The sequence below is a fragment of the Cannabis sativa genome, chromosome 3 (genome assembly GCF_029168945.1).
Source record: "Cannabis sativa cultivar Pink pepper isolate KNU-18-1 chromosome 3, ASM2916894v1, whole genome shotgun sequence".
NCBI lineage: Eukaryota > Viridiplantae > Streptophyta > Magnoliopsida > Rosales > Cannabaceae > Cannabis > Cannabis sativa.
Window position 1 is genome coordinate 1,699,332 of NC_083603.1, and position 26,214 is coordinate 1,725,545.

General features: G+C 34.1%; 3 protein-coding genes and 1 non-coding gene across 6 annotated transcripts; 2 read left to right on the forward strand and 2 right to left on the reverse strand.

The window, feature by feature from the left end:
* Positions 1–231: 231 nt before the first annotated feature.
* On the reverse strand, positions 232–5,295 carry LOC115708743 (tRNAse Z TRZ4, mitochondrial). Its single transcript, XM_030636746.2, has 11 exons — positions 5,096–5,295; positions 4,380–4,469; positions 3,887–3,931; positions 3,266–3,320; positions 3,129–3,163; positions 2,687–3,010; positions 2,334–2,599; positions 2,116–2,230; positions 1,987–2,037; positions 1,325–1,728; positions 232–1,253 (listed from the first exon to the last, which is right to left on the reverse strand). The coding sequence occupies exons 1-11, from the start codon at positions 5,216–5,218 to the stop codon at positions 455–457; spliced, it is 2,307 nt and encodes a 768-aa protein (XP_030492606.2). The 5' UTR covers positions 5,219–5,295; the 3' UTR covers positions 232–454.
* A 2,648-nt stretch (positions 5,296–7,943) lies between these two features.
* LOC115709960 (tRNase Z TRZ3, mitochondrial) lies at positions 7,944–13,202 on the reverse strand. 2 transcript variants are annotated; one of them, XM_030638237.2, is made up of 12 exons: positions 12,758–13,202; positions 12,051–12,140; positions 11,423–11,467; positions 11,243–11,297; positions 11,127–11,167; positions 10,643–11,023; positions 10,288–10,553; positions 10,059–10,206; positions 9,887–9,937; positions 9,269–9,672; positions 8,508–9,180; positions 7,944–8,433 (listed from the first exon to the last, which is right to left on the reverse strand). In XM_030638237.2, exons 1-12 carry the CDS (start codon positions 13,139–13,141, stop codon positions 8,122–8,124), a joined length of 2,850 nt encoding a protein of 949 aa, XP_030494097.2. In that variant the 5' UTR covers positions 13,142–13,202; the 3' UTR covers positions 7,944–8,121. The 2 variants fall into 2 exon arrangements, with proteins under 2 accessions (XP_030494097.2, XP_030494096.2); XM_030638236.2 differs by having other exon boundaries at positions 10,279–10,553.
* An 80-nt stretch (positions 13,203–13,282) lies between these two features.
* Positions 13,283–13,356, forward strand: TRNAN-GUU (transfer RNA asparagine (anticodon GUU)). The gene has a single exon. It is a non-coding gene; the product is annotated as a tRNA-Asn (tRNA).
* Positions 13,357–17,982: 4,626 nt separating this feature from the next.
* LOC115709424 (DNA topoisomerase 2) lies at positions 17,983–24,740 on the forward strand. Of its 2 annotated transcripts, XM_061111458.1 has the most exons (19): positions 17,983–18,638; positions 19,161–19,450; positions 19,537–19,603; positions 19,704–19,974; positions 20,065–20,264; positions 20,350–20,559; positions 20,641–20,754; positions 20,848–20,958; positions 21,067–21,231; positions 21,323–21,664; positions 21,748–22,230; positions 22,316–22,502; positions 22,594–22,643; positions 22,726–23,151; positions 23,240–23,432; positions 23,523–23,593; positions 23,683–23,779; positions 23,856–23,997; positions 24,028–24,740. In XM_061111458.1, exons 1-19 carry the CDS (start codon positions 18,078–18,080, stop codon positions 24,551–24,553), a joined length of 4,506 nt encoding a protein of 1,501 aa, XP_060967441.1. In that variant the 5' UTR covers positions 17,983–18,077; the 3' UTR covers positions 24,554–24,740. The 2 variants fall into 2 exon arrangements, with proteins under 2 accessions (XP_060967441.1, XP_030493385.2); XM_030637525.2 differs by having other exon boundaries at positions 17,984–18,638; positions 23,856–24,740.
* The last annotated feature ends 1,474 nt before the right edge of the window (positions 24,741–26,214 follow it).

Below are 26,214 nucleotides of genomic sequence, written 5' to 3' on the forward strand. Positions count from 1 at the left end.
CTACTACTTTCTTTCTTAACTAATTCCATAAAAGAGAAAAAATAAGAGTAAATACAATTTTAAATCATGTGTTTTTTAATTAGACTCTCTGTTTTGTTAACAAATTGAACCCTGTATTTTCAAAATACTACTAAATAACCATGAATTGATTTTTTTATTAAATTAAAACTTAATAATAACTCGATTTAGAAGTGTTATAACAAAACTAGTTATGTTTTCTACATCTGTTCGTGTTAGGAATTGTCTTCAAATTGGTTATATTAAAAGAAAAAATTATTAAAAATTGAGCTCATGATCCTATTTGTACTATTTTAAAAAAATACAGAGGATCCAATTATTAATTTTTAAAAAATACTAGTCCAAAATAATATTAACTCAACAAATAATAAATAAATAAATAAAACTCTATAATGAGATGAAGAAAGAAACAGAACTACCATGTACCATCATCCGATTACGACTGCTCCAAAGCCATTTCGTTTCGAAACAGCATCTTCAGATATGGAACTACTTTCGGCAGCACAGGCAAATCTGCTACGTTGACACTCATCATGTCAAATGCAATACACGAGTTGTGCATTTGTGTCGAATCAAATACTGAGATTTTCGAATATCTTTGGCTGAAATGTGTGAGAATCATTCTATATGCACCAGCAGAGTTCCCCACTCCTATGGCTTCCTCTATTGTGCTGTGGTCTTTATCCACAGCATCCCCAACCATTCCATCCTCAAATGTTGCCTCATGTATAAGAATAGTTGCATCACGAGATGCTTCTATCGAAGCTTCACATGGCCTAGTGTCGCCAGAATACACCATCTTCCATCCCGGGATAGATTTTCCAATGCTATTAGCTCTCTCAGCTGCCTTCAACACCACACCGAATGCCTGTGTGGAATGAACAACAGGAAAACTAATCAAGGCCTCCAAACCAGCATCACTGAGAATTTTCTTTAAGCTCTTTATTTCTGTGACATTGTCAACTGAGTCGATTTTCCCATTAAGTGAATCTTTTGTGGTGTGCTGACAGTCAAGAAACACCATGTCTAAATCTTCAAGTCTTTGGTATGCATCTAAATATCTCTTGAGTTTTTTCGGTCCTATAACAAGTGCTGGTTCGTAAGGATCTTCTTTTAACAATTCGCGTCTAAAGACAAGTATTCTTGCCAAGCCTGCATAGTGATCAGCATGCATGTGGGAAATCCAAATGCACCTCAGTCCTCTCATGACATCATCGGCTTTGTCTACACCATAACTGTGGCACCATAACCACTATAAGTTAGTAGATGATATAAAAAGTGTTATGGATAACAATCTTGGGTTTACCTTCGTTTAAGCTGTCCCAGGGTTCCTTCACCACAATCTAAAAGCAAACCCCCTTTTGAGAAAAGATTGATATGGATAGAGCTGACATTCCGATATTTCGATGGCTGAGATGATCCAGTCCCAAGAAAGACAATCTCCATGTCCTCTCTTCCTATATTTTCCAAACAACTAGGAAGAGTATCGTCATCCAACCACGGCCCTTTAACGCTAAACTTAACATCTTTAACAGAGCTTATTTCTCCTGTTGATTCAGTGGACGTATGCCACAACTGTCTGACATTTTGGGCTGCAAAGGTGATATCTGGAATTTCGGAATGTAATTCATCAATGATTTCTGTGGGCACCAACAAACTTGGTACACAAGATTTATCCAATCCGTGCTTACTATGAGGTCTCAAAACAAACTGTTCAAACAACAAACAGAGGAAGTAGACTATTTTGCCAGTTCTAAGATCAGTATTTCATATATCCATTGTGTGAATGATTAATGTTAATTAGTGTGTCATTAACTTCATCACAAATATAGTTACAGTGAACTTTTCAGGAAATATGAAAACTTAATAAATAAATAAGGTTACAAGAAGATTGATTATATTAAGGATACATATACTGAATAAATTACTAGCTAAATCCAAGTTAAGATGCCATTCATAGTTTCATACCTTCTGAAGATTTTCAGCAGCAATGCTTTCACAAAGCTTTAGATCTGAATCCTGAAAATATTATAACAAATTATATTACAAGTGGATTGCTTTCCAAATTGAAGGTTCTATTACAACATTTTGACAAACCTCATTTGAAATAATGGAGGTTGATTCTGGAGATGGAAAGAACTGGGGACATAAATAATTAAGCCTGGTAATCATTCTTGCACTTGATTGGAAAATTGGAATTTTCATATTCTTTCTGTCAACAACATAGGTAGTCAAATAAGCAATTAAACAACATTTACATAATTTATTATATATATATTTTTAAGAGAAAAAACAAGACAAACTAGCATAAAAACCTTTCATGTCCAGCCATTATATGCTGTGCTGAACCAAAACTCTTCATCCAATTCTGGTACTTCAGGCTGCTAACTACAGATGCGGGACTCAAATGGATAATACAATTGACCACCTTAGAACTCCCAGGTGAACCCGAGAAGTCTGTGAAATAATTATTGAGATGATCTGTGGACAACAACTGTTGCAAATGAGACTCATTGGGGCAATCTACAAGGAGTACAATGGGACCGGGAAGAGACGAGTCCATTACATCACTTGGATGAACCTAAACAGAAATTGGAGAAATAAAACTTACTTTCAAAACAACAAATGCATAACAAATAAGTAGTTTTATTATGTTTCTATAACTCACCATGATATCTTGGTGATCTGACTTTACTGATTGTCCTTGAACAAGTTGACTATACTTTGGCCCAGGTCGAACACCCAAAGCCAGGGCTTTTGCTTTGTTGAATCTCCCCTTGATTTCAGGCAACTCACAGACATATACTACAGACATATCACCAGGAGTTGGTTGTAAAACAATAGATGATATTTTCACATCTTTAACATGTTTAAGATCAATGGAGCTAAGTGAGGATTCAAAGCTCTCTATGTCTACCAAAGCACCATTTGAGATGAAAGACCTCATTGTGTCGACTAAATACTTCAGATTTGATGGACCCCGTACACTTACCTTAAAAATATGAGAAAATATAAGAAAAAAAAATAGAGAATAAAGCTATCCATCTTGAATCAAATTTAAAATAGATAAAGGAGCTAAGAGAAAAACAACAAGTTAATCCGATACTCACAAAACATCTAACACCATCCAAAGTCAAAAGCACACCTGCAATGCATAGATACTAGTATAGGGGACAGCAATAATCACTCTTTAACTAATTATTTAATAGTAAGAGCTCCCAAATATCTGGAAAATCAAGAAACAAACCTGGAAGACCACCTGTAGTCTCAGAGCATACACGAGAGAGAAATATGTAATGTATCTGGAAAAAGAAAAACACATTATGGTTACCGATGAGCTTCCCAACAATATAAGCAAACCTTTGATTTGACAAGAAATCATTGAGCATCTGTTTTTTCAGTGTGAATATAGCTCAAAATGCTTGCAAGAAATCAAAGTGTCCCTGCAATGGAACACACCAGCAGGTGATATCTTCAAGCTGCTGCAATCCTGTCATCAAACAAAAAAGTTTTCTGCTGCTAGGAAGAGCATGGTGAATACAGTTGTGGCTAGCCTTGTGTATCACATATGGAAGGCAAGAAATGAAGCACTTTGGAACCAGCAACAGTGGCTCACTAACAGAACGGTGCAGCAGGCCAAGCAGCTAAGTAAGCTGAGAATTCAAGCTTGGCCGCCTAAAAAAGCAAGGGGGGAAGATATAGATTGGATACTAGAAACTTAAACTGTACATGATTATATTGGGTGATGGAATAGTTGTAAACAGTGTAAAAATGTGATGTAAACTGTGATGTAAGTTTGGTTATGAGCAATAAAATTCTCTTATTCATCAAAAAAAAAAAAAAGTATAGTCCTTCAATTAACTCACACCTGAGACAATGAGATCTTTTGCTCTGTGCAAAACCGTTGTAAACCCTACAACAATAATCATATATTAAGAGACAACTAAAAACTTTGTATAAAAGAAAAATAGAGAAAAAATAATTAGATGAAGAGCCTGTAGAAAACAAATGGGGGAAGAGAAACTGTCCATAATATATTCAAATCATATGACAAAAGCCAAGCATAATTTCATAAAAGCTATCTCAAGCATTTGGTAATATTTTCTCCACTAGGTTTAAATACAAATGGGCTTGAATTTTCCAATGAAGTTAACAAATCAAGATTAAATACAATTTTTTAACAATTGAGACAATTAGCAACCTTAAATAACTGAAGTAGAAACTCTTTCATTCACATTAAGTAGATATTAGACATAATCCAATGCAACTTTTTGACTAAAAACAACATAATCCACTTACAAAAGTTATCTACAAAGTAATGAGATCAATTTACATAAATGAAATCTGTCAAGAACACTTACCTCTCCTGCATTAAAGATAAATCTTAAATTGTCAAAGAAAAGCAACACCGAAGGTAATGTATCATGGGTGTCCATTCCAGTCCCCAGTATCTACAGACAAGAAGTAAATACTCATACAGCATTAAAATCCAATCGTATAAGTGTCCTATACTCAAGGACACATCAAACAAACAAACTAATTAACAATTAGGTTCTCCAAACTTTGACATGTACCAAACATGTTTCCGAACTTTTCAGACTGTACAAAATTCTATCGAATTATTAAGATTGTTAGATTCAAATATTTTCGTTTAATTCCATTCAATTTTACTACTACGTGTCTGAACAGTAGTTCGGGGCACAATTTGGTACATGTACAATCACTCACCTTGGGCGTCCGTTAGTAAAATTGACAAAATTGGACGAAAGTGCTTGAATCCAACAAGAAGACTAATTCAGGGAGAATTTTTAACTGCCTAAAAGTTCAAACACGATTCTGAAAATTTTGTGGAAAAATCCTAACTAAATAACAACAAAGTTACATCCTTTTCCATCTAACAATGTCAACAAACTTTACAAACAACAGAAAAAACACAATTCGATTCATCAATAAATCAGTGTCTTTAGTAAGAACACTGAACAGCTCGAATTCGCAAAAATGCATAGCATGATAAACCAACGTATCAATTTCAAACAGAAATACAGAAAATGTCTAACGTCAAACTCAAAAGTTATACCTGGAAATAACAAGTGGTGTTTGAAGGAATGAGGTCGGGTGTTGTTTCCGAGTGAGGAGTCTTGTTAGGCCTGTCGTCGACATTATCACGTCCATCAGAGCTTCTCTTCTTCCTCTCCTCCATCGGCGGTTCTGTTTCCTGGATTTTGGTCTCTGTGCAAGTGGTAATGAATCTTTGGAGGGAACAAGAGAAAAAAACGGAAAGCAGTTAGGAAGGAGGGAGTAGTAGGCATATTTAAAATCCACTTAATTAGAAAAAAAATGGCACCAAAAATATTTACCTTAGGATGTTCATAAAAACTGAACAATCGAAACCGACCATCAAACCGACCCGACCAAACCAAAACTAAATTTTTGGTTCCACGTCATCATTGAATTTGTCAATTATTTTCGGTTACAATTTTTTTTTATATGGCGGTCGATTTTGATTTTCGAAATAAAAAAATAGTTGAACTAAAAAACTATCAAAACCACTAAAATCCGTCCTAAACTGCCCAAAACTACCTAAAACCGCCAAAAATCATCCAAAACCGCCAAATTAAAACACCACTAAAAATCGCTCAAAACCGTACGATTGATTTTATATGATTATCCTATAATCTAATATAATAAATTTTAAGGAATATCGTTAACAAATGTCACTTTTAGAAAGTACTAAGCACCACTAGGAGTGTTCACAAAGTATCCGATCCAATCCAATCCGCACGATCCAATCCAATCCAATCCGCAAAATGCGGATATCCGCACTTGTGCGGATTGGATTGGATTGAAAAATCTAAAATCCGCACTTGTGCGGATTGGATGTTGTTTGACCTCAAAAAGTAACCGATCCAATCCAATTCGCACTTAATTATATATATTTTTAAAAAATTATAATATGTAATATATATTAATTAAAAAAATACACAAACTTCTAATTTCTTAATCTTTTTTAGTAATACTAGGTGAATGTACGTGTCGAGCCACGTATTGCTAGTTTTATTTAAGATTTTGGTCTTTTTAAGATTTTGAATGTATTTTATTTTTAAAGATTACAAATTTTTTGTTTGAAAAAATTAAATATTTATATTTAAAATATTATTTAATAATGTATTAAAAATAATATTAGTGTAATTATAAAATTGTAAATAAATTTATTATTGGAGTAGTAGATTATTCTATTTAGTTCTTTTTTTAACATAGCATTGTAATGTAAGTTTATATCTATAAATATTCTGTAAAGTGTTAATATTATATAAACATCTCCATTTATAAAGCTAAAAAGTGGGTCAATGACAGAAGTGGTATATCTGCAATCACACAAAGATAGAAGTGGTATTTCTGCTTCCTATGCTTATCGAGAGAAAACATTAGATAACGTGAGGTTAACTTTAATATATAAAGATTTTTCTTTTTTTAAAAAAAAAAATAAAAAAAATATATTAATATTCTCCCAAGATAGGTTTGTTAGAGAGATATGTGGCTAAGATGATTTTTTTTAATTTAAAAAGAGATTATTAATATTTAAAAGATTGTTTAATTTTTTGGGTTTAATTATTGAGTTTATTTGTTAACGGGAGATCAAACCTAATCGTTAAATTTAACAGAATATTCTTGAGTATATTCTGTTAAACGAAGAATTGTCGTTAGATTGGCACTTTTAATATATAAAGATATTGAGTTGGTGCATTTTATTTATTTTGTAATAAAAAATACAAGAAAAATAAATCTTATTTACATAGACACATATACATAAAGTTTAAATATATATATACTAGCTTATTTATTTTAGTAATGAGATACATATATATTTTAGTGTAAATCTAAAAATAAGTATATATTGATGTATATATATGTATATTGGTTTAATTTGTATATAAATAGAGATGGAAATAGATTATTATTGGAGATTAAGAAACAATAGTCTTTTTCTAATTTTTTTCTATGAAATATTAAATAATTTATTATTAAAAAAATAACCGATCCAAAATAACCGATCCAATCCGCACTATTGCGGATTGGATTGGATTGAATTTAAACTCTTACGTGGATCGGATTGGATCCAAAATATGAAATCCGCACTTAGTGCGGATTGGATGTTGTTTGACCAAATCAGTGCGGATTGGATCGGATGAACACCCCTAAGCACCACTATACTTAATAACAATGCTCAAATTATAAGTACAAACATAAACTAGAAACATCTTACAAAAATAAAAAAAGTGAACTAACGAACACTTTTAATAAAGATCTTCATTCATTAAGAAAAGAAAAATGCTTTGACCAAATTTAAGAGAGCAAATGTGAGGCTCTTGATTTAAAAAAAAAATGTGAAACTCCCACATATGCCACAACATCTACATAAATAAGATGACATCCTATAAATAAGCAAACATTATACCTAATACTCAAATTGATTAAACTATACCTTTTATCTAGAAAAATAAAATTACATAAGAATGAAAAATTTATCTTTGAAGTATTTTCTTGTTGTTGATAAATCCTTAAAATTAACAAAATATACCACTACACAAAGAAGGACAAGTGCAGTAGATTGTAATATAACCGGTAATTAGAGTCGCCATTCAAGATCATGATGAAACTCCCTACTCATTTTAGATTGATTGTTGGTAAAAAAGAATATTAATTAAATTTTCAATTAATTTTTATCTAACTTAAGATTGGTAATAATGAATGCTACTACAAATCGAGATGAGTAATTTAATTCAGAATCTCTTTGTGCATAAATATATTGAAGAAACAATGAGAACTATGCTTATTAACTCAATTCTTTTTTATAAATTAATTCACTATAATAATTACATGTTTCACTAAAAGATACTCTTGTCCTCCTATTTAAGAAGAAAAAAAAAACACAAGTATAATTTCCATTAATTTCAATTACTTAGGGGACTGACTATACATGCAGTGAGTGAATCCCCATAAAGAATATTAATAAAACACTTCAAATTACAAACAAAGTGACCAAAAAAATATTGTAAATAAATAAAACCAATGAAATGAAGAAGAAACTTGAGTACAATAGCACTACACCAACACGGATTCTTGAACATCATCCGACTCCTCCAACGCCATCTCGTTTCGAAACAGCATCTTCAGATATGGAAGTACTCTCGGGAGCACAGGCAAATCTGCTACGTTGACACTCATCATGTCGAACGCAATGCACGTGTTGTGCATGTGTGTCTCATCGAATACTGGGATTTTCGGATATCTTTGGCTGAAATGTGTGAGAATTATTCTATATGCACTGGCAGCGTTCCCCACTTCTATGGCTTCCTCTGTCGTGCTGTGGTTTTTCGCCACTGCCTCCTCGACCATTCCCTCCTCGAACGTTGCCTGCGAAAATCAGAGATGTTAGAACTTACAATCATCGTTACACACTTTTCGGGAGAAGGTATACGAGTACTTGCCTCGTGTATGAGAATAGTTGCATCACGAGATGCTTCTATCGAAGCTTCACAGGGTCTAGTGTCGCCAGAATACACAACCTTCCATCCTGGAATAGATTTTCCAACGCTATTAGTTCTCTCGGCTGCCTTCAACACAACACCGAACGCCTGTGGGCAATGAACAACCGGAAAACTAATCAAGGCTTCCAAACCAGCATCGCCGAGAATTTTCTTTAAGCTTTTTATTTCTGTGATATTGTCAACTGGACTACCCGATTTCTGCCAGTAGCTCTGCATTCGGGATCCTCTAGCAAACAAAGTAGAATCGATTTTCTGAGCCATTTGCCCGTCAGTTGGTTTCTTCCAAATATCTTTGGAACTTTTCGGATCTCCTATAGAAATTAGGTCGTTACTAGACTCGATAATGCTCTTAAACGCATCGAGTGATTCTTTAGTGGTGTGCTGACAGTCGAGAAACATCATGTCCAAATCTTCAAGTCTTTGGTATGCATCTAAATATCTCTTAAGCTGTCTCGGTCCTACAACGAGTATTGGCTCGTGAGGCTCTTCCTTCAACAATTCGTGTCTGAGGGCTAGTATTCTCGCCAAGCCTGTGTGGTGATCGGCATGAATGTGGGAAATCCAAATACACCTCAGACCTCTCACCGCATCATCAGCGCCATCTACACCATATCTGTGAAACCATAACCGTCATAGGGTTAGTACATTCGATAAACACACTATTATACTATTAAGTATTTGGGTAAAATCTCGGGTTTTACCTTCGTTTAAGCTGTCCTAAGGTTCCTTCACCGCAATCTAAAAGCAAACCCCCTTTCGAGAAAAGATTGATATGGATAGAGCTGACATTCCGATATTTCGATGGCTGAGATGATCCAGTCCCGAGAAAGACAATCTCCATGTCCTCTCTTGATATATTTTCGAGACAACTGGGAAGAGTATTCTCGTCCAACCACGGCTCTTCAACCATAAACTTAACATCTTGAACGCAGCTTATTTCTCCTGTCGATCCAGTGGATGTATTCCACAACTGACTAACATTTTGGGCAGCAACTACAATATCTGGAATCTCAGAATGTAATTCGTCGATGATTTCTGTGGGTACCAACAAACTTGGTACGCAAGATTTATCCAATCCGTGCTTACTATGAGGTCGCAAAACAAACTGTTCAACACGAAACAGAAGAACTAAACTATTATTCATTCAATGAAATAAATAAACTCACCCAAGAATAACCATACATCCTTACAAGTTTTAAGATCAATATTTCATCAATCCATAGAGTGATGCTCATATTCCATCAAATGAACACTCTGTTAACAAAACAAATGCTGAAGAAATTACTAGACAGATCAAAGTAAAGAAGCCATTTTCATACCTTCTGAAGATTTTCCGCGCCAATACTTTCGCAAAGTGTTCCATCAGAATCCTGGTAGAATAAATTGTATTACAATGAATTGGCTCAAAACTTGCAAAATAACTACATCTCCTAATGTAAGTTTTTTCTTAAATAGAAAAATCAAAGATTATATCGTAACATTTTAACAAACCTCACTTGAAACAATGGAGCTTGATTCCGAGGAACCATTTTGCTGAAGAGAACAAAAATCTGGAGCTGGAAAAAACTGGGGACATAGATAATTTAGCCTCGCCGTAATTCTTGCACTTGATTTGAGTATTGGAATTTTCATGTTCTTCCTGCGAACAGCACAGATGAGCACTTAAATGGCATTGGCATAATTTAAGACGAAGAAGAAGACACGAGCAAACCTAGCAAACCTTTCGTGTCCAGCCATTATATGTTGTGCTGAACCGAATCTCTTCATCCAATTCTGGTATTTTGGACTGTTAACTACAGATGCGGGACTCAAATGGATGATACAACTCACCACCTTAGAACTCTCGGGCAAACCTGAGAAGTCCGCAAAATAGTTATTGAGATGCTCTGTGGACAACAACTGTTGCAAATACGATTCCTTGGGGCAATCTACGAGTACTACAATGGGACCGGGAAGAGATGGGTCCATTACATCACTCGGATGAACCTAAACAGAAATCGGGGAAATCAAACTTACTTTCGAAACATCAAATGCACAACAGATACATTAAGTTTCATTATGTTTCTATAACCTACCATGATATCTTGGTGATCCGACTTTACTGATTGCCCTTCAACAAGTTGACTATACTTTCGCCCAGGTCGAACACCCAAAGCTAGCGCTTTCTCTTTGTCAAATCTCCCCTTGATTTCAGGCAACTCACATACATATACTACAGACATATCACCAGGCTTTCCTTCTGAAACCGTCGGTTGCAAAACGATAGCTGATATTTTAACAACCTCGTCATCAATAAGAACAATGGGTTTTGTTGAGTTTTGTTGCTCGGGCATAGTGTTTACATTAGAGCCAAGTGCGGGTCCAAAGCTCTTTGTATTAACCATAGCAGCATTCGGGATGAAAGACCTCATCGCATCAACTAAGTACTTCAGATCTGATGGACCCCATACACAAACCTTGTATGTGAAAAAACAAATTAAAATATTGAACGAAAAAGTAGAGAATATCTTCTTCAATTAAATTTATAAGAGAAAAACAACAAGCCAATGCGGTACTCACAGACAATCCTTCTCCAACCCCAGCCAATGTCAAAAGCAAACCTGCAAAAATCATCCTTCAAACAACCATTTAAAGTAAATAATAGCTCCACAATAGCTGGAAATCGAGAAACAAACCTGGAAGGCCACCTGCAGTCTCGGAGCATACACGAGAGAGAAATATGTGATCTATCTGAAAATAACATTAAGAATTCCAATGAGCTTACCAACAATATAAAGGAACCTCTTGATGAAGATTAATTTCGGGACATAATTTTGCAACTGAATATTGGGAATACTCTTTTAATTAACTCACACCTTAGACAACTTGATCTTTTGCTCTGTGCAAAAACGTTGTAAACCCTACAAGAAGAATTATACGTTAAGAGCCAAATAAAAATCAAAACTTTATATTAAAAGTTAAAGAAAATAATTAGATGAAGCGACTGCAGAAAACAAATGCGAGAATAGTATCTACCCCACAAAAAAATGCAGTGAAATACATTCAAGCGATTTGACTAAAGCCAAGCATAGTTTCATAAAACTACGCTCGCTGCATAATCCTACAATGTTTGATTTACGCAACTAGTTTCAACAAGAACAACATGAAGTGATGTATAGCCGTCATTCTACAAATGCGCTCGTCACCCATAGCATCATCCAATGATGTTTACAGATCCAGTATTAAGGGGAAAAAAAAAACTATTAACAACACAACACAGCCCTTCAAGATCAAACAAAATCTTTTTTACTATTGAAGATTATTAGTAGCCTTAAATTACTGCAATAAAAACTCTTTTATTTATACTGAGTAGATTTTGACATAATCCAATGCTGCTTTTTTACTAAATACAAAACAATAGGCACATAAAAAGTTATCACCAAAATAATGAGATCAATTTACATGAATGATTTCCTTAAGTAAAAATCAGTGTAGAAGACTTACCTCTCCTGCATTAAAGATAAATCTCTGCCGGTCAAAGAAAAGTAACACCGAAGGTGATGTATCCTGTGTGTCCATTCCAGTCCCCAGTATCTACATACATCAAGTAAAGATGGCATTAAAATCCAATCTTATAAATGAGTGACTTTTCTATCATTTTGGTGGAATGACTATTCCATTTTGAAATAGAAGAAATGACGATCATTACTGAATAACTTTTTTATGCATTTTAAATTTTAGATTTGATTTTATTTCATTCATATTCCTACTCTCATTCTCATTTCTACTCCTATGTTTTCATTCCTTCCAACCAAACATCACCTAATAGGAATGGTAATGGAAACAAAAATAGACATTAATCTTACATTGAAATGGTCTTTACTTCCGTTTCAAAATGAAATAGTCGTTCTACTGAAATGGTAAAAAAGTCATTCTAATGGAATGACATTACAATGCTTTAAAATGCAACCAAAGAATGAAATGGAACAAAAATTGATTCATTTCTATTATTCCATTTCATTACCTCTCTACTCAAGAACTTATAGAAACAACTACTAGTGCTAACAATATTCCCAATGCTTAATCAAACAAAGCCATTATCTTTCTCAAATAACTATACATACCAATAAAGTTCCATCCTTTTCAATATACCAAACTCAAAAAAAAACCATCAACAAATCCAAACATAAAACAAGAACAAAACACTATACCTGCAAATAACAAATGGTATTCGAAGGATTAAGCTTACGCGATTTCAACTGCAAACTCTTCTTAGGCTTATCATCCTTATCCCTTCCCTCAGCCCTTCTCTTATTAAACCCAGAAGACTCATTACTCCCCTCCATCGGCACTCCTCTTTCCCGGCTTTTCCTCTCTCTAAAAGTACTAATATTTCTCCTGCCAGGGCCACGAGAAGGGTGGGGATCAAAACGGGGTCTTCTTCTATTTGAAGATAAGGCAAGAAGAGTGAAAGAAGATGAGTATGGTTTGAGTCTGGGTTTGGGAAGTAAGGAGAAACTGAAAGAGGGTTTAAGCTTAATAGAAGAAGAAGAAGAATGGAAGAGTAAACGAAGGTGGTTTGTGATAGTGGGCATTGTTTTTCTTCCTTTTCTTTCTTCATTACCAAATACCCAAAAAGGGTTTTAGTCTGCGTATCGATTGGTGTGGCGGGATAAGACAAAGTCCAAGTTTTTAGGAATAGTATAACAAAAGTTTGTTAATGGCACGTAGCAAAAGCTGGAATAGCTCAGCTGGTTAGAGCGTGTGGCTGTTAACCACAAGGTCGGAGGTTCGAACCCTCCTTCTAGCGGTTTTATTTTGTAAGTTGGACCTTTTAGCCCAAAATATTACACATGGGGTGTTTGCGGTGGAAGTTATAATATTTTTACGGTAAATACCATTTTACATCTTGTGTTTTGTAAATGTTACTGATTGAACTATCTGTTTTGTTAAATGACAAAACGAACTATGTATTTTTCAAAATACTAAAAATAAGATCCTGAGCTTAATTTTCGACAATTTTTTTTAATACAACCAATTTGAAGACAATTCTTAACAAGAACAAATACAGAAAATATAAATAGTTTCTCATAGCACATTTAGATCGGATTATTATTAAATTTTATTTTGGCAAAAAATCAATTCAGTATCCTATTTGTACCATTTTGAAAAATACATTGTTCATTTTGTCATTTAACAAAACACATGGTCTAATTGATAATTTTTTGCAAAACACAAGACCATAAGATCTGCATATGCAATTTTGTAATTTCTCAAATTACAACTGGAGCATAAGATCTTAAATCCGCAAAAACCATACTGCGAAAATGTGGTGCACTGTGTTTTAAACGGTTTACATTATCACTATTACAAAACATTATAATTAAATTTAAAATCAATCTAATAGCATTTTAATAATATAAAAAAATTATTGAAATTTTAATATCATAACATATATATACTAGTCATCAAGTCATTATAAATGAATATATACAAGTCATCAAGTCATAAATTTTAATATCATAACATATATACTAGTGATAAGTAGATTTAGACAAAAGAACCAAATGGTCGATTTTCTACGAAATCTGCCTATCTTACTCAGGCCTTGGCACGAGCGCCTCCTACTAATGTTACTATCGCTTTTTGGAATTCTAGAATCTTAGAGCGTCACAAAGTACCGCTCTTATTAGAAGGGTGCATATTGAGGATGTGTCATGCCCTATTTATGGTTAATGAGAGGAAACAATGGAACATCTTTTTCTCTACTGTAACTTTGCTTTTCACCTTTGGAGGTTCTCCCCTTGGGGAGTGATGATCGTGCTGGATTATGGGGTCCAAGTGTGGGATTGGGTCAAATTCATAATAATTCTATACGTAGCATTAAGCACTGTATTGACTCTGTTTCTATATGTAACACAGATTTTGGTTCTTATATATTCCTTCGCCGGTGATGGTTGCGCCTCCAGTTTGGTTCCCCCACCGGACGATTGGGTCAAGATCAACTGTGACGTTAAAGTCAACAGTGACTCAATGTGTGTAGTGGCTTTGGCTATAGACCACAAGGAGTCAATTTTGTGGGTGGCTAACAACGTCCTCAACTTCTCTGACCCTCTTATTGGAGAAGTTGTGGCCTGTTTGTTAGCCCTCGAATCAACAATCCTTTGGAAGCATTTGTTTGTGATAATAGAGAGTGATTTTGAGACGGTGATCAACACGATGAAGGAGACTACTTCCATTTGGGATATTGGTATCTATGTGCTTCAATGTAAAATTCTCTCAAACCTTTTAACTAGTTGTAATTTTGTGTTTATTTCTAGACTGCAGTTTCGCAACCCATAATGTGACTAAGTGGACATTTGCTTGTAATGTAACTAGTATGGTCGATCCGTCCTCCATACCAGATAACTTATTACGTAATGACCATGAGGTCTAACTTTATTAAGTTTTAATAAAATTACGTAATTTATTAAAAAAAAAATAAATTATCTTTAAAAAATAATATAATGTACATACATATATTTGTCTTTATATGAAAAAATAAAATAAGAATCATATTGTAAAAAATTAGTAACTTTATAATATATAGCGGTTTAAACTGCAATTATCAAACTCAAAATTACAACTCGCATCTCACCGCGCAGTTTAACAAAAATGCAAACCGCAACCGCATCACAAAGGATTTTAAACCACATTTTTATGTGGTGTGGTGCGGTGTGGGCAATTTGTGCAGTGTGGGTGGTTTATTGAAAACCTTACATATAATTGTGAAAGGGATTATTTCAAAAATACCTAAAAACTACAAAAAATAAAAAAAAAAAATAATATAAAAAAAGAGGTTATGTTTAATGAATTTTTTCGTTTTTTTTCACATTTTGATGGATTTTTTTTTTCTTACAGACTAATATTTTTTGGTTGTTCTAAAAAAAGTCGTTGTTTCATAGTAACAATGTCACAATATAAAAATAATGCATAAAATACACAAATCTGTAAAAATGTAAATACAAAAATGAAAAAATATTTTTTTTCTTTTATTTTATGTTTTAAAATAGTTTTTTTAAATTATTTAAACAATTAAATGAGGTGGATCAATAAAAATATGTTAAGTGTAGTAGTGTACATTGTGACAGGTCTATTTGACATTTAACAGTTAAAAATTAATAATAATAAAAAAAAAGATGTTAATTTTATTTTTAGCATATTTAATTGACAAAAATATTTTATTAATTTATTGTTTAATTTTTGTGTGTAAATATTGGTTTTCTTCTTTTATATGTGAATTTAATATTAAGCAATCTATCTTTGGAAGGAAAGTTGTCTAGCTTTCCTATTAATGAAAAATAAGGTAAAGAGGATAAGTTTGATTACTCAATTCTTTTCTATCTAACGAGCTGTAATATTTCGATCTTGTATGAGTTTTTCGTTTTGATTGATCAGATTTCTTGAGGAGAAAATCAAAGCAAAACTTTATTTTTCTATAAAAGGAAAGTCGCACTTACTGCTCACGATTTGTAGGTACATAAATAAAAATTCCTCGGCTGATTGAAGTTTTATTTTAGAGAATTTTCTAGTCAGTTGTGGTCTTGTTTAGATCGTGTATGAGCTGTCAATAAGGTGTATATTGATTATAAATACACCATATAACAGCTAGGTTTAGTATCTCTTTCATACACTTTGAATTGTATTCATATCTTAAGTAAATAGTGTCTTTGTTTTGTAGAGAAGAGCTTGTTCGAATCTTACTTTGTTTATTTGTATTTTGTATTATCTTGAGTTTGTATTCAAGTCTACAAAGAAGAAGAACAACAATGCTACCTTCAGGAGAAGGTTTTACAAAACTTTCGGGAGATTGCTTTTCAAGTCTTGCATCGGGAGAAAGCAAGCACTCTTCAAGGAGATCGTAGGGAGTTTGAGCTCTTGAAGTTTTAACAAGGTTCGGTTAGAAGGTGGAATACATCAAGCTTGCAGCATATAATAAAAGGGAGTTTATTTATGCATAAGTCAATTATTTTGTATTTTTGAGACCTATCTAATGAATCTTATCTCTTGGCGTGCCCCCGTGGACTAGTAAGAATCTGAAAGGATTGATGAAACCACGTATAAAAACCTTGTGTGTTTTTACTTTTCTGCAGTGATTGTTTTTCTGGTTTCTTCTGGAGTTACAGAGTTGTTTTCTGTAGCTAAAAAAAAACTATTTTAGTACCAGTTTTATTATTAAGGGTGTTTGGGGTGCGAGTTATAAAATTTTATTAAAACCAAATTACATATGTGATTTTTATAATTTCTCAATTTGTAACTATACCACGAGATCTTAAACCCGCAAAAACCACACTGCGAAAATTTAAATTTGTAAACAAAAAGTACACAACCAAGTTTGAAAAAAAACCACACAACCATAAGGGGTCATTTTCCTAAATTCAACTTTTGAGGGCCGCCCACAAATTTCCTCAATTTCTTAGCGGGATTTTTACACCACATACTGAAATTTACAGCTTTTTTTCTTTTTTTACTGGGGGACGGAATTTTTTCAAAAATACTGTATTTTTTTTCTTCAAAAATACTATATAAGTTTTATACTGTGTATTGTGTTAAGTTTTTACTGTTGTTATACAGTTGTTTTTTTGTTGTTCCACTATTATTTTAATTGTTATATTGTATTGTTTTATAGTTATTGTATAAAATTGTAGACTTTTACCTAAAATCCAGTATTTTTGTAAAATTCCCTTTTCCTAAATTAAACTCTTGAGGGCCGGCCACAAATTTCTCAGCCACATTATAGCCCAAATTTGTAGGGAAATTTACATGGTATACTAAATTTTGTCATTTTTTTTACAAAAATACTGCAGGTGGTATTTTTTATTTTTTTACTGTATTTTTTTATAAGTTTGATACTACAGTATACCGTGTTAAGTTTTCACTAATGTTCTACTTGTGTTTTTTAGTTGTTCTATGTTGTTTTGAGTTGTTCTATTTTGTATTCTATTGGGGCTCGTTTGGAACGCCGTATTAGGTTGTATTGTATTGTATTGTATTATATTGAATTGTATTTTATGCAATATTTTTATGTAAAACTATATGTGGTAATAACTTTTATGGACACCTAAATATATAATATTTTAGTATAAATTAAAGTTTAACATAGTATTATATAAAAATATGATATATAATTCAATTCAATATAATACAATACAATACAATACGACCTAATACGGCGTTCCAAACGAGCCCTTGGTGTTTATAAAAATACAGTGTTTTTGAAAACTTTTCTGTGTGACAGTATTTTTGTAAAAATTAACCTAAATTCTAATATTTTTGTAAATTTCCCAATCTGGCCGGCCCAATAAACAAGGCCCAAAAGATTAAAACATCCCGCTTGAAGTTCAAAATTCAAATTCAAATCTCCACTTGACCGTTAACTCCAACTATATAAAGTCTCAACTCTCTCATCTCCTTTCTCTGTCTGAAACCCTCGTTCTCTATCTCAAGAACGAATCTTTCAGTAATTTGAAGACTCAATTCGAATCCCTAACCATGGTGGTCGAGAAGAAACGCCCTCTTCAGTCAAGCAACAATGTCAACATTGCTCCTCCGCCGGGAGGAAAAACGATCGAAGAAATGTACCAGAAGAAGTCTCAACTCGAGCACATCCTTCTCCGACCCGATACCTACATCGGATCCATTGAAAAGCACACCCAAACACTTTGGGTGTACGAGAATGATGAAATGGTGAGCCGATCTGTTAGCTACGTCCCTGGTTTGTACAAGATCTTTGATGAGATTCTTGTTAATGCTGCCGATAATAAGCAGAGGGATCCTTCCATGAACAGTCTGAAGGTTGAGATTGACGTTGAGATGAACAGTATTAGTGTGTATAACAATGGTGATGGTGTTCCTGTGGAGATTCATCAAGAGGAGCAGGTTTATGTTCCTGAGATGATATTTGGGCATTTGTTGACGAGTAGTAACTATGATGATAAGGAGAAGAAAACAACTGGTGGAAGAAATGGGTATGGTGCTAAGCTCACTAATATTTTCTCAACTGAGTTTGTTATTGAGACTGCTGATGGAAAGCGTCAGAAGAAGTACAAGCAGGTATGAACTTTTAACTATGGGTTGTGGCTCTTTCTTGAATTGAAGTTTGGAAAAGTTATCATTTTTAGTTCATTTGGAAATAATTTGCTTGTACATTTCATTTCTTGATTAGGGTTTAGGAGAAGTTGTCATTTCTGAAATTCATTTTATTGATTTGAGTTTCCGAAAAGCTTTAGTTTTTAGTTGATTTTGAATTTTTGTTCAGCATAGTTAAACCATGGTTTGGGATTAATTTGTTTACAAAAGTTTTCATTTTGAGCTAGCTAATTTGAATTTAGTGTTTAGCATACATGTTGATTTGGTGTTAATGATTTTAAGGTTTTCCAAGATTGGAAATGATTTGCTTTTACATTTCATTTTTTGATTAGGGTTTAGCAGAAACTGTCATTTATGAAATTCATTTTCATGATTTGAGTTTCAGAAAAGCTTTCTTTATAGTCAATTTTGAACTTTTGTTTAGCATAGTTTTAAGCTAATTTCCTTAATTTTGAATTTGGTATTTTTTGTTGTGATTGTTTGAAGGTTTTCACCAACAACATGGGGAAGAAATCTGATCCAGTAATCACAAAGTGCAAGGCGAGTGATAACTGGACCAAGGTGACATTTAAGCCAGATTTGGCTAAGTTTAACATGACTCATTTGGAAAATGATGTGGTTGCACTGATGAAAAAGAGAGTTTTTGACATGGCTGGATGCCTTGGGAGTTCTGTCAAAGTGGAACTTGATGGAAACCGAGTTCCTGTGAAATCCTTCTTAGATTATGTTGATCTGTATTTGCGAACTGCCCAGAAATCTGATGCTACTATTCCCAGGTTCTTTTTCATTTTTACTAAAACTAGCATTCTTTTTTTCATGGGATTTCTTATTTGCTGATATTTACTTAACCTTTTTTTTACAGGATCACAGAGAGAGTGAATGATAGGTGGGAAGTTTGTGTAAGCCTTAGTGATGGGCAATTTCAACAGGTATATGAAGTTCTATGTTAATTATAATACTTTGATGCTGTCCTGTACTTTTATAAGGTTGTGAGTTTCATTCTGATTATTTTTCTGTTCTAACAAACAGGTTAGCTTTGTAAATTCGATTGCCACAATTAAGGGTGGAACTCATGTAGATCACGTCACGAGTCAGATCACTAACCATGTCATGACCGTTGTAAATAAGAAGAACAAGAATGCCAACTTGAAAGCCCACAATGTGAAGAATTATTTGTGGGTTTTTGTCAATGCTCTTATTGACAATCCTGCTTTTGACTCTCAAACTAAAGAAACTCTTACCATTCGTCCAAGTAGTTTCGGGTCTAAATGTGAACTGCCACCTGAGTTCTTAAAGAAAGGTTTGTGGGAGAAGCTCTTTGTTTGTTTATGTAGTAACTGTTACCAGTGTTTATCTGTGCATATTATTTATATTTGCTTTTCTTATTCAGTGGCAAAGTCTGGCATTGTGGATAGTCTTCTTTCCTGGGCTAACTTCAAACAGAACAAGGATCTTAAGAAAACAGATGGAACCAAGACCGAAAGGGTTCACAACATCAATAAGCTGGAGGATGCTAATGAAGCTGGAGGAAGGAACTCTGAGAAATGTACCTTGATTTTAACTGAAGGAGATTCAGCCAAGGCTCTTGCAGTAAGTTGAATTTTTTTTCATCAGTTACTTCATTCATAGTATGAACTGCACTAGATTTCATTTTAACTCACTTGTGTTCAATTAGATGGCTGGACTCTCTGTTGTTGGTAGAGACCATTATGGTGTATTTCCATTGAGGGGTAAATTGCTCAATGTAAGGGAAGCTAGCGCAACCCAAGTAAGGGATAATGAGGAAATTAAGAACATCAAGCGGATTCTTGGGTTGCAGCAAGATAAGCAATACGCCAACGTGAAATCTCTCAGATATGGTCATCTGATGATAATGACTGATCAGGTTTGATTTCTCGAGTCTCTTATTTTAAATAATATCTTTTCAATATTTTTATTGCTGATCTTATATGTTTTTTTACAACAGGATCACGATGGTTCACATATCAAGGGTCTGTTGATTAATTTCATCCATTCTTTCTGGCCATCACTTCTGAAAATCCCATCTTTCTTGGTGGAGTTTATTACTCCTATTGTGAAGGTTGGTGTCTTTATGCTCTGTGTTTGGGTTTAGTTTATGGAATACCTGTTTTTGAATTATGAATATTAACTTACCTGCAATTGGATTTTACAGGCAACTAACAAAAATGGAAATGAATTAGCATTCTATACCATGCCTGAGTACGAGGCATGGAAGGAAAGTTTGAGGGGAAATGCAAATGGGTGGACCATAAAATACTATAAGGTTTGTGTTATTCAACTTATAAAGTAAGGCACTTCTATAATTATAGAATTTTATGAACCATCATAATTTTCTCGTTTTTTATGAACTTAACTTTATTATGTCTTACAGGGGTTGGGAACCAGCACATCAAAGGAAGGAAGGGATTACTTTCAAAATCTGGACATGCACAAGAAAGATTTCATGTGGGTAGATGAGAAAGACGGTGAGGCAATTGAGCTTGCATTTAGTAAGAAAAAGATAGAAGAGAGAAAATGTTGGCTCAGAAAATTCGAGGTATGAAAAGGGAACTTTATATATTTTTCTTTGGCTGCCATAGATGGTGAAGAAATTTTTAATCTTTTTTATTGTTGTTGTTGATTTTCAGCCTGGTACTCACCTGGACCAGAAGGAAAAGCTCATTAAGTACAGGGACTTTGTTCACAAGGAGCTTATCTTATTTTCTTTGGCTGATCTACAAAGGTCCATTCCATCAATGGTGGATGGCTTAAAGCCTGGTCAAAGGAAAATCCTCTTCTGTTCTTTTAAGAGGAACTTTGTGAAAGAAGCAAAGGTTGCTCAGTTTTCTGGTTATGTATCTGAACATTCAGCCTACCACCATGGTGAGGCAAGTCTTGCCGGTACCATCATTGGAATGGCACAGGATTATGTTGGTAGTAACAATATCAATCTTTTACAACCAAATGGTCAGTTTGGCACACGTAACTTGGTAAATGAGCTCTGCCCACTTGTCAAAGTTTCAATCTTTATTTAATTATTTTTTACTTACTATGCCAATTTCTTTACTATCAGGGAGGAAAGGACCATGCTAGTGCTCGTTATATCTATACCAAATTATCTCCTATCACAAGAACACTTTTCCCAAAGGACGATGACATTCTTCTTGACTACCTTGATGAGGATGGTCAGTCCATTGAGCCTACTTGGTATGTGCCAGTCATTCCAACTGTTCTTGTCAATGGAAGTGAAGGTATTGGAACAGGTTGGAGTTCTTACATTCCTAATTATAACCCAAGAGACATAGTTGCAAACATAAGGAACTTGATCAATGGTGAGGAAATGGTTCCAATGGCTCCATGGTACAGAGGATTCAAGGGAACTATTGAGAAATCTTCCAAGGATGGAAGTTACAATAATAGTGGGGTGTTAGAGGAAATTAATGAGACAACTATCAGAATTTCTGAGCTTCCAGTTCGTAGGTGGACTCAAGATTATAAGGAGTTTTTGGAATCTGTTACTCGTGGAAATGATAAGGCAAAGGATCCATTTATTGAAGTAAGTTAGTTAGCCCATGTTATGATCTGATTTAAATGTCTTGAAAAGAGCTTTAGTTTCTGATTGTTTTTATGTTTGCTTTCAGGGGTTTACACAACACAGTGATCACAGTACTGTGGATATCCTTGTTCATATGACCGAAGAGAACATGATGGCGGCGAAGCAAGACGGTTTGTTGAAGAAGTTTAAATTGACAACTTCATTAAACACAAGTAACATGCACCTGTTTGATGCTAATGGCTTAATAAAGAAATATGATACTCCTGAGCAAAGTAAGCATTCAATCCAAGATGATGTTATGTCAACACTGGCTAACCGTTAATGTTTTTATACTTATGTTTTCCTTTTATGTTTCTTGTGCAGTCCTTGAAGAATTTTTCCACATTAGGCTTGCATTTTATGTCAAGAGAAAGGTATTTTACTGGTCCTGTAGTTTTTTTATCCGTTTGTAGGATGTGCAGCCATTTACATAAACATTTTATTTTATGAATGCAGAAAGTTCTATTGGATAATCTAGAGTTGGACCTATTGAAATTGGAGAACAAGGTTCGGTTTATTCTTGGTGTTGTGAAAGGGGAGATTGTTGTGAGCAACCGAAAGAGAGCTGATCTCTTCATTGAGCTGCAACAGAAAGGTTTTACTCCTTTCCCTAAGAAAACTAAGGCTGTTGAGCCAGAGGTAGCTGGAGCAACCGATGCAACAGATGATAACGAGGATGATGCTGAGGCTGCTGCTACCGAAGTTCGCATTGGTGATTATGAGTACCTGCTGTCTATGGCAATTGGAACATTGACACTAGAGAAGGTTCAAGCATTGTTGGCTGAACAGGATAAGCTTAACAGCCAGGTTGATGAATTGCGAAAAGCAACTCCAACGTCATTGTGGGCTAAAGATCTTGATAATCTTGAGAGCGAGCTGAATGTATGAATCTTGAAAATAGCAAGACTATGTTATCATTCCCCAACATTTGGAGTTTCAACTGACTGTTTTTTTTTTGGTTTACTTTCAGGATCTTGAAAAAAGTGATGCATTAGCAGAGGAGCTGAAAAAGAATGCAAAAGGCCAAATAAAGAAGGGGGCAGTGGCTGCTTCTAAAGTTTCCAGAGCAGCACCTAAAGCCCCACGCAAGAACACCAAGAAGGCGGCTAATGCTGAAGCTGTTGAACAAATCACTGAAACATTTAATTCTGCAATGGATATTGGTAAGCTGGATTAGTTAGTTACAAGCATGAATTTTGATTTTATCTTCAACATTGTTATTCTAATGTAATATTTATCATTGTGTATTTCAGAGAAACCTCCAGAGAAAGCGAAACCAAAAGCCAGAGCAGCCCCAAAGAAGGCTGCTGCTGCTAAAAAGAAGGTATGGCTTGTTTCTTTCCCATGATCTCTCAAACCTTAACAAGAAAAAGAAAAACACAAACTAACTATGGTATGTGTTCTTCTGAGCAGGTGGTAGTCAGTGATGACGACGACGACGACGAAGTACTTGAGTTGAAAGATCGACTTGCTGCCTATAATCTTGACTCATCTCCTGATAAACCAGCAGGTAACATGTTCTTCTTAAACTTTGCTTTAGCATTGTGCTAGAAATACTTTGGCCTAACTTAGCATATTGGTTACAGAAGCGCCAGAGGTTGCTCCAGCCCCGAAAAAGGCAGCTCCAAAAAGGGCTGCTGCAAAGAAGAAAGCTCTTCCAGATGTTGATCTTGTTGATCTTGATGATGAGGTAGATGAAGATGACGACGATGACTTTGAAATGGAAACGGGTTCAGGCTCATCTGGTGGTAATAAGAAGGGTGGCAATAAGAAAGGAGGAGCTGCAGCAGCAGCCAAAGCAAAACCGAAAGCAGCAGCCAAGGCACCAGCAAAGAGGAGAGGTGGTGCAGCAGCAGCAGCCAGCAAACAGAGTAGTCAGTTGCTGGGACAAAAGTTTTTGACTGATATGTTGAAGCCAGCTGATGAGAGTTCAGGGATTTCACCAGAGAAGAAAGTGAGGAAAATGAGGGAATCCCCATTTAACAAGAAGAGTGGTTCCTTGTTGGGAAGGACTACTATTGGTAATATTGGTATTGTTGAAGAGGATGGTGATGATGAGTATGAGGATGCATCCAATGGGAGTGGTGAGAAGCCATCTTCTTCTTCTTCTTCTGAGGCTGCTTCTGCTGAAGTTGTATTCCCAGCTGCAAAAGCTAGACCTTTGAGGGCTAACAGGAAGCAGATGAGATATGTGCTGAGTGACTCTGAAAGTGAGAAGCCTTCTGGGGATTCTGAATTTGATGAGTCTGAAAGTGAAAGTGATGTAGACTTTGATGAGGAGTGAAAAGTTTGTTTTTTTTTCCTTCTGTTATATAACTAGATGTTGTTGACTTTGACTGAGAGAACTACTAGTTTTCTTTTGTGTGTGTTTGTATGTATGTAACCAGTAGAATTTGACATGAACACTATTTTAGTTAGCTATTCAAACATGTCATTAAGTTTTCCTACCTTCTAATTTCCGATTTTTGAAATGGTCTTATTACTTATTAGGTGGTATATATTCTAAGGAGAAAATAATGGGAAAAAATCTTGGTCAAACTTAAACTAAATGTGCACTTACTTAGACTAAAGAGATTCTAAAACTATGTTGCCTTACTTAACTTCACATATTTTATTTTAATAAATAATATAAAAAACTGCTAGTCAATTATGAAACGCTTTCTTATATGTGTATAAATAAATAAAGATTAGACCTCACAATTATTATAAAATAAGTTTATAGGGATGGAAAAAATCGGTGGACAACCATAATGCTTGTGGGTAAAATACTCACTTTGCCATAAAATTACAAGATCTACTAATACTAGAGAAAATACAACTAACAAATAAGGGAGAGACCCTATTACAAAAAGAGGCGTAGTTCTCAAGCGCCCAATGGGACTCTTTCCCAATAAGTGCATATAACCATAGAATCGTTCTCCACAATAATAAACTTTGTAACTGTTGCCTTTAGCAACTTCTAAAGCCAAGCAACAGGCAACCGCTTCTCCACACAAAGCATATCAAAAAATTCTAAACATGTCGTTTAAACCACACCACCATATCAAGATGGTTCCTCGCTACCATTGCAGTACACATGCTATCTAATCTTACTTTAACATCACAATCCTACTTTTACTTCATTAAACATTAATAAAATTTGTGTTTCGAGATAGCTTTGAATACTATCATTTTAATTTTAAAAAATAAAATTTACTTAGAGATACAAATCTCATTAAATTTGATTTACCAAAGAGTTAAGTTTGATCATTTTCATCAAATGCATAACTATGAAATTCATGTTGAACACATAAAACTTAAGTGTAGAAAAAATATTCATATTACTTATGAAATATTTGTAGAACCCACCACATTTCGACATTAAAAGAAGGCTAATTAACAATTTTTTTCCCAAACTTTGACATGTACTAAATCATGCCCCTTAAACTTTTTTGGTCGTTAAAAATTCCCCCTGAACTATTAAGATTGTTAAATTTACAGACTTTTATCTAATTTTAGTAAAAAATTTCCAACATAGGTGAAAGTTCAAGGACATGATTTAATACATATACAAGTTTGATGGGCATGATTTGGTAGATATCAAAGTCTATGGAGCATAATTTAGTACCTGAAATAGTAAAATTGAATGAAATTAGATAAAAGTCCTTAAACTTAACAATATCAATAGTTTAGGAAGAATTTTTAACGGCCAAAAAAATTTAGAGGACATGATTTTATATATGTCAAAGTTCGGGAGGAAAAATTACTAATTAGCCTTAAAAGAATATATCAAATAAATGATTTATTTTAATTGCCCTACATCCTAACACTTCTATATTTTAAATCATATATTTTAGTTTAAATAAATATGATTAATTAAAATAATTATCATTTTATTTTTGTAGTTATTAGACATAGTATCTAGTATCACTTTGAGGTAATACTTTGTAATTAGTTAATAATATT

Excerpts from the sequence above, each read along its gene's own strand:
- LOC115709960 (XM_030638236.2), bottom strand. The coding sequence starts at position 13,141 with ATGCCCACTATCACAAACCACCTTCGTTTACTCTTCCATTCTTCTTCT. Across the intron at positions 11,468-12,050 it reads TTATCTTTAATGCAGGAGAG|GGTTTACAACGTTTTTGCAC; the intron begins GTAAGTCTTCTA and ends TTCTTCTTGTAG. Across the intron at positions 11,168-11,242 it reads GACTGCAGGTGGCCTTCCAG|GTTTGCTTTTGACATTGGCT; the intron begins GTTTGTTTCTCG and ends TGATTTTTGCAG.
- LOC115708743 (XM_030636746.2), bottom strand. The coding sequence starts at position 5,218 with ATGGAGGAGAGGAAGAAGAGAAGCTCTGATGGACGTGATAATGTCGAC. Across the intron at positions 3,164-3,265 it reads GACTACAGGTGGTCTTCCAG|GTGTGCTTTTGACTTTGGAT; the intron begins GTTTGTTTCTTG and ends TATGCATTGCAG. Across the intron at positions 2,231-2,333 it reads ATAATGGCTGGACATGAAAG|AAAGAATATGAAAATTCCAA; the intron begins GTTTTTATGCTA and ends TGTTGTTGACAG.
- LOC115709424 (XM_030637525.2), top strand. The coding sequence starts at position 18,078 with ATGGTGGTCGAGAAGAAACGCCCTCTTCAGTCAAGCAACAATGTCAAC. Across the intron at positions 22,231-22,315 it reads CAAAGGATCCATTTATTGAA|GGGTTTACACAACACAGTGA; the intron begins GTAAGTTAGTTA and ends GTTTGCTTTCAG. Across the intron at positions 23,152-23,239 it reads ATCTTGAGAGCGAGCTGAAT|GATCTTGAAAAAAGTGATGC; the intron begins GTATGAATCTTG and ends GTTTACTTTCAG.